Raw genomic sequence first — 7,629 nt, forward strand, 5'->3', positions numbered from 1 at the left:
CTATAACTGAACTATAACTGAACTAGAACTGAACTAGAACTGAACTAGAACTGAACTAGAACTGAACTAGAACTGAACTAGAACTGAACTAGAACTGAACTATAACTGAACTAGAACTGAACTAGAACTGAACTAGAACTGAATTAGAACTGAACTAGAACTGAACTAGTACTGAACTAGAACTGAACTAGAACTGAAAATCTGAACTAGAACTGAAATAGAACTGAACTAGAACTGAACTAGAACTGAACTAGAACTGAACTAGAACTGAACTAAAACTGAACTAGAACTGAACTAGAACTGAACTAGAACTGAACTAGAAAAAATTCGATCGTGATAGAATAAGTCTCAACATTCAAATTATTTTCTTTTTATTTATATAAATGAAAACAGTTTAATGAATTATTTTTGAAAATTTTACTTTGATTTTTATTCATTTTTTTAAGTTTTAATAATTAAAAAGTTTTTTTTGATTTTTTTCATCTTTGTCTTTTTGTCCTTTGCATTTTAATAACAATTAGGTATAAATTAATAATTTTTTGTTAAAACTAAAACTGTACAATAAGTATGTATAAAAACAAAATTTTAAATCAAAATTTTTCATAAATTAGAAAATATATAAAAAAAGTATTCGAGAGTTTTTTTTTATCTTTCGTTCTTTAAAAATGTTATTATTAATTAAAAAAATATTACAAATAAAAACTTAAAATTATAATAAATAAATTATTAAATTATGTAAAAAACCTAAGTTATCAATAATATATATTAAACACAAGGAATGTAATTGTTTTGTTAATTGATTGGATTGTATTTTTGTGTTTTACTTGAATGTAAAATTATATAAGTAATTAATACAGGTACAAAATATTTGTTACTGTTGATTAATAATTTTTTTTGTTTATTTTAAGTTGGTTTTTTTGTGTTTTTAAATAAATAAATATGGAAGGAAGTGGTTGTCAATATAAATATTTTATTTGCTAGTGATAATGGAATTTAAATAATTTGGGTTTTTTTAGTTTGCTTTTACTAGATATTGTTAGATCAAACAAATCTTTATGTGAACTAATGTTTTTTACATTGAATCTACAGAATAAATCTTTAGTTTGTTAAGTATTTTAAGATTTTTACTTAATCTAATAAAAAGGATGGATTAGTGTTAATATATTACTATTAAAAAAAAAATAAAACAAAATCAACAACAATTATTATTAAATAGATGAGGTAGGTTTTGAAACTGTATGTAAATATTTAAGTATTTATGTATGTATGTGTGTGTAAATGTATTAATGTCAGTATATGAATATATAAATGTATTTATGGGTTTAAAGTTATGGTTTCCCGCCAAAAATTTGGTTCTACAAATTTTCAATATTTATGCAAAGAATCCATATCTTAAGAGTATTTTTTTTTCATCAATTTTATACTAAACAAAATAATTATAATTATTATTTAGTTAAAATTGTTTGTGTGTATGTGTGTTTTTTTTTAAATTTAAAATATTGTAACAATAACAGTCTTGTGTGTTGCATTTTGTGTTAAGCTTAATAAAGGGTTTTTTTTAAAAATTATTATAATTAAAGAAATAATTAATACCCTTGTTTAATATAAAGAGTAAATTTACATTTATACAACACAGTTTTAGTAAGAATTTAAAAAAAAAAACAAATTCATTGTAAAGAGACTTAAAAGCTTGAAAATCCTGAAAGCTTTAATTCCAATATCGGAATTTTGTCTTAAAAATGAAAACTTAATTTCCATTGTATAATCGATAATGTCAACTACTAAGCTTTCTCTTTATTAAAGTCAAAGCTTTCACTTTAAAATCTTTAAGCTTAAAGCCACTTTAATTTGTTTTCATTTTTTTTGTAAATTGTTAAAGCTTACACAATAAACTTATAAAACTAATTTGAACTTTTAAGTACTTAAAATTTAGGAAAATTATTCACAATATTTACAACTTTTTTGTTTGTTTTTTGAAAGTTTAGTAGGCTTTAAATTTCTTAAAAGATTACTAGATAATATTCTCACAAGGCTATTTAGTCTGTTTAAAAAAAGCTTTAAGGGTTTGATAACATATATTTTTAGTAGAAATTTCCACTCTTTGTATCTCTCTCCCTCTCTCAGCAAAAGCTTTTTTTCTTAATCTCACAATGATTACTAGATTGTTTGATTCCCTTAGGAGCTTTACTATTCTCTCCTAGTTCGAGTATAATCTATTGATCAGCTGACCTGTTGCGTTAACATGTTCACCAGTTCGGTACGATCCATATTGTTAAGAGTTTGCATGTCCACACCCAAAGCTGCTGCCACAGCTTCAATATCCAGTCCAAAAGAAGCCAATAATTCGAGAAATCTCATTTCTTCTCCTGTCACGGGATTTGTTAGGGTTGGACAGGAATTATTACATTGCGGCCAACTGCAACGTTCCAAAAGGCGCAAAGAACATCTTTCCGGTACACGTGGTACACCACTGCGTCTATTGATTTTATTGGCACTATTGGCACTATTGGCACGCTTGTCTACTACAGGCTGTTCTTTTTGCAGTTCTCTCTCGGGTTGTTGAGCATCTACGGAGTTGTGTTCTTTTCTTCTGCGTTGACGTTTCTTTTGTTTATTTTGTTGACGTTTTTGTTTTTCCAATTCGTTACGTTTACGTTTGTTTTGCTTACGTTGCAGCTGAGTTTGGTTTTCCGATTCCTGAATATCGGTAGAGTTTTCATTTAATCGTAGGGAATTAGTTAGATTACTCTCAGGATATGCCACCATATTGTTCTTACGACGATTACGTCTTTCTTCTCTACGTTTTTGTTGTTCGTGTCGTAGGCGTTTGCGTTCTTCTCTTTCGGCTTTTGTCAGACGTTTTTTCTCTCCATTATTGTTATTATTGCTATTATTGTTCTTTTTTTTCTTATTGCGTTCTTTCTCTTTGTGCTGTTTCTCGTGTCTTCTCTTGTTATTATCCTTGTGGGTAATGGTGGCTTCAGTGGATCTTTTCAATTTATCATGACGCTTTTTACGTGGTCTTGTCGAATGTTCCCAGCATCTTAAAGCGGTGGGCAGAGAAATATCATCGATTTTTAAAGTGGTCCAATCCCGTTTTGATAGTACTGCATGTCCTATGCAGGAGGGAGCGAAAACTGCAGTAACATTATCCAATGAAGAACGTAAAGCTCCACCCATGGCATGTATATAATTCCATTGGTGAGGAGTTACGGGGGCAGCCACATTATCTGCTCTCATTTGAGCTTCGTCGAACAGCCATTGGAAAACAAACAGGGGAGCTAAAATTAAAGATCCAAATTAAATAAAATTTGTCAAAATAATCAAAATTCTTTAAAAATTACCTTTTAAAGTGGGATAAAGTCGATAGCCAAAATAACAACGCCAGGGTTCAGATTTATGCTGCTCAACACAAGTTTCCGGCAGTAGTCCCTTCCACAGAGACCAGCCCTGTCTTACAGCATCACTGGAGGCCACAGCTGAGGGTGTATAGGGTTCTCTATCCAAAAACCAGCCTGAATCACTGACTCCTCTAACGGTAACTTGCAGATTACGTTCCTGCTGTAAGTAGTTGGTTATTCGATCCAAGTTTAACATAACACCTAAACCGCCGGCCGAAGATCCCACAAGTAAAAGTTCTGCTCCTGGTACTCGTCCCAAGCCCATGGGTATAAGATCCGCTATTACTTGTTTTAAAATCAAAGCACCCATAAAACGAAAGTTAAAATCTGTAGATTCAAAAGTATCCTTAGTTCCAGACCAGGAATCACTACTGCAGTAGGGTACTAATACATGATTGGCACTATGCCAGTAGGGATTTTCTTCGGGAGAAGCGGATAAAATACCACCAACTGTAAAAAAAAACACATGAATTATTGCTTCTAGATATTTTTCTTTAAATCAACTTACCATCTCGAGTTTCTGGCCAATCGGTGGAAGTCATCAAATGTCTTAGTCTATTCCAGCGTGCCCGACATGTCTTCTTATCATAACAATGCCAGCCACCTTCCAGAAACACAATCCATTTTTTGGAATTGGGATTTTTACGCAAATAAAAACCCGCCGCTGTACCATCATTACAAACTATAGTACGATTCGATAGCCAGGCTTTCTTTAAAGCTCTACTATGCTCCGGATGTGGTGTGGACACTACACTAACTGGTTGTGGTGTCTGTTGTACAGAATTAATTTTAACATTTTGCAGTTCCATTGCACCCAAAACGGTGGAATTTAATGAATTAGAGGTGACCGCCTTCGTGACCAGTGATGCAACTTCCGGTAATGTGGGCGTATTACTTTGGTGGTGGGAGGGTGCTGCTGTAACCATCAAATTATTTTTGGTGTATATTAGTGGCAGTATGATGGTCAGCAGTAGTACGTAGTACGCTAAGCTAACCAGGGGTGTGGCGGAAAATGAAGATGTTTTGTGGTAGTAAAGCGTTGTCGCTTTGATTGTGTTTTTACTGCTACACGTACATGGCAGCGATCTGAGGGTGGTGGTGGTTGCAGTTGATGATTCCTCAGCATTGATGCTGCAAATGGTGGAATAAGATGTTGTGCTACCCATTTGGTTTAAGGCTTGTTGTGCTTGGATTGAGGTGTTAAATGTTTGTGTCTGGAATAAAGTAATTAAAAATAAAACTGTGAGTCAGGGACTTTGTGTGGATTTTTCATTTATCATATTTTCATAGTTCATTTCTGTGATTTTTCTAATAAAAACCTTGCAGTTATTAAATAGGTAGATTTTAAATAATATTTTAAGATATAATTTAACTATAATATTTCCTAAAGCGCCATCTATATTTCATTTAAAACATCACCATTGAATATAGCTGAGACATAACCCACACACTACGTCATTTGGTAGTCAAAAAGTGTCAATGTATCGAATACAGAATTTCAGTTATCAACGACAATAACACTGCTTCTATCGATAGGGAAGGATTACAAATGTGGATAATGCAGGTAAGTTTTGTATATTCAACATACATTTATGGTGAATTTTTGGAGTTCACCATAAGAGTGAGTATGATTAATTCCAGAAAGTCAACATCAAAATAAAGAACAAGAAAAAACTAGTCAATACAACAACCATCAAATGGAACTAAATTCATATAGAACTGAACTAGAACTGAACTAGAACTGAACTGAACTAGAACTGAACTAGAACTGAACTAGAACTGAACTAGAACTGAACTAGAACTAAACTAGAACTGAACTAGAACTGAACTAGAACTGAACTAGAACTGAACTAGAACTGAACTAGAACTGAACTAGAACTGAACTAGAACTGAACTAGAACTGAACTAGAACTGAACTGGAACTGAAATAGTACTAAAAGAGAACTAGAACTGAACTAAAACTTACCTAAAACTTGATTTTACAAAGTGGAACTCCTGAATTTTCTCTTAACTTTTAAAATATATCACTTGTTGATTCACTGTTTTCTCTCTCTCTCTCTTTATTTGACTATATACATGTATGTATTTCTCTCACAACAAGTTTATAATGATCACTAATTTATTGTTTTTGTTATAAATTTGTTATTGTCTTTCATTTTTGTTTTTGTTGTTGTGTATCTTTGGTAAATATTTATTACATCGTCATGTGGTTAAAACTTCGTTTTGGTGTTGTTATTATTATTATCGTTGTTGTTGTAGTAGTGCGAGTACTTGTTGTTGTTTTTTTTTGTTATTGTTATTATGGTCTTTTCTGTTACTCTACCACCACTTTGGCGGAAAAACTTGCTTTGATCAAAATGCGAGCAAGAAGCTTTGCGATAAGATCAAAGACATTTTACCGAACCCAATGTTGACGATGATGATAATTGTGATGATGACGACGACGACGTCGTCGACAAAAGCAACAATAAAGATGGTGATGATGAAGATGATATTGATGATTAAAATAAATAAAACTATAAATATGAAGAATATGAGAATAATGTTTTGGAAGATTATATTTGTTTTTGTTTATGATGATCATGATAATAATAATAATGATGATGATGGCGACGAAATAAAAGATGAGTACAATTAACCGCCTAAAGGGATTTTGCACAACCAAAATTTGAAGTTTGTTGTTATTTACAAACAAATTTATTGTTTATCTTTAAATAATGACAACAACTACAAAAAATACATTAACAAAATAATATAAAGTGACAAATTGTTAAATAAATACACAAAAAGCGGCAATTGTTTGTAAAATATAAAAAAAACAAAAATTTTAAGAATCATAACAACAAAAGGAAATTACTACGTACATTTTCAAAAACACTCTTAAACAAATAAATAAACAATACACATAAACCTGACAATATTATTCATTCACTTTAGCGTAAGAGCGTTATTATGAATGAAAAGTAGAAAATACCGCAAAAAACAACAAACAAATATTCAAATTGAAAGCATATTTAAAACTATGTATACACAAATTAAATATAAAATTGGCGGTAAAATATTTGATATTGTTAGTTCTATAATTTGTTGTAATTTTCATTAACATGTTAAATGACTATAAACATTGTAAAACCACAACACTTGACAACATTTTATAATCATCGATTAATAACAAATTACATACATACTTAAACTTACACACCCCCACCACGATCACTACTTACAAACATTAGTTCCCCTCACTCTCTATTATACGAGCTTTTACAGCACACTCGATCACTTAACTTACTCCCCTACCTTTTGTTGTGACATTTTAATTACCATTTTGAAAAGATGTAAACAAGTTTCCTTGTCATTTACAACATTCCAATACATGACAAACTGACAGCAGACATTGCCAGATAGAGAACTGTAGACAGTTAAAGTAAAACAAGCCAATGATGAGAGTAAAAAGAGAGGGGGTGGTTGGTGGAAGAGCTCTCGATCAATAATGAAAAAAGTGCTAAAGAGTTATGTATGTGTTTGTGTTTCTTAAATCAAGTTTTTCTATTTTATGTTGCCGCCTTTTAGCCGCAATAGCACAAAATTAAATAATAAAAGAGCAATAGCAATAACAACAATAATAAATATTACCATTATACTACTTTGATCTATAAGTCTTTTGAAGGCTTAGGCGTGTAATTAAATGGCGCTTAGTTTTGAAAAGACATAAAATATAAATTGCCGCACCTTAAATAAATCATTTTAATTTAAAGTTTTATTAACAATATACTGCTGTATTAATAATAATACCGATAACGTTAATCAATTATTACTTCTGCCTCTACGTTTCTCTTTCTCTCTCTCTCTCACTCACTCTATCTTGTCTTGACTTTAATTGATCTTTTAAATCAAAGTTATCAACGTTTTTGTTAAATTAAGAGCTGTTTGTTAGCTTGGCATGTAAACGTGTTTTATTTATAAACATTTTTACCTGGCGCCATCTATGGTTGTTTGCATTTTTGTAGACGTCATCAATAAGTTTAGCAACCCTGTTTGTTTGTCGGGGATGGAATTGTTAGGTAGGGCTTTGAAAGAGTGAGTTGTTTCTAAAGAAATTAGATATTGTGAGAGATTGAGTAATGAACTAGAACTGAACTAGAACTAAACTAGAACTGAACTAGAACTGAACTAGAACTGAACTAGAACTGAACTAGAACTGAACTAGAACTGAACTAGAACTGAACTA

General features: G+C 31.2%; 1 protein-coding gene across 1 annotated transcript in view; it reads right to left on the reverse strand.

The window, feature by feature from the left end:
* Nucleotides 1–786: 786 nt before the first annotated feature.
* LOC111678885 (palmitoleoyl-protein carboxylesterase NOTUM) overlaps nt 787–7,629 on the reverse strand; it is a 14,168-nt gene continuing 7,325 nt past the window's right edge. Inside the window, exons 2-4 of the mRNA XM_023440327.2 lie at nt 3,910–4,615; nt 3,345–3,851; nt 787–3,281 (exon numbers count right to left, since the gene is read on the reverse strand). Of these exons, the coding sequence (XP_023296095.2) occupies nt 2,221–3,281; nt 3,345–3,851; nt 3,910–4,615 (2,274 nt within the window). The 3' untranslated portion in view covers nt 787–2,220. The remainder of the gene's footprint in view (nt 3,282–3,344; nt 3,852–3,909; nt 4,616–7,629) is intronic.

Source organism: Lucilia cuprina, chromosome 5 (assembly GCF_022045245.1).
Source record: "Lucilia cuprina isolate Lc7/37 chromosome 5, ASM2204524v1, whole genome shotgun sequence".
NCBI lineage: Eukaryota > Metazoa > Arthropoda > Insecta > Diptera > Calliphoridae > Lucilia > Lucilia cuprina.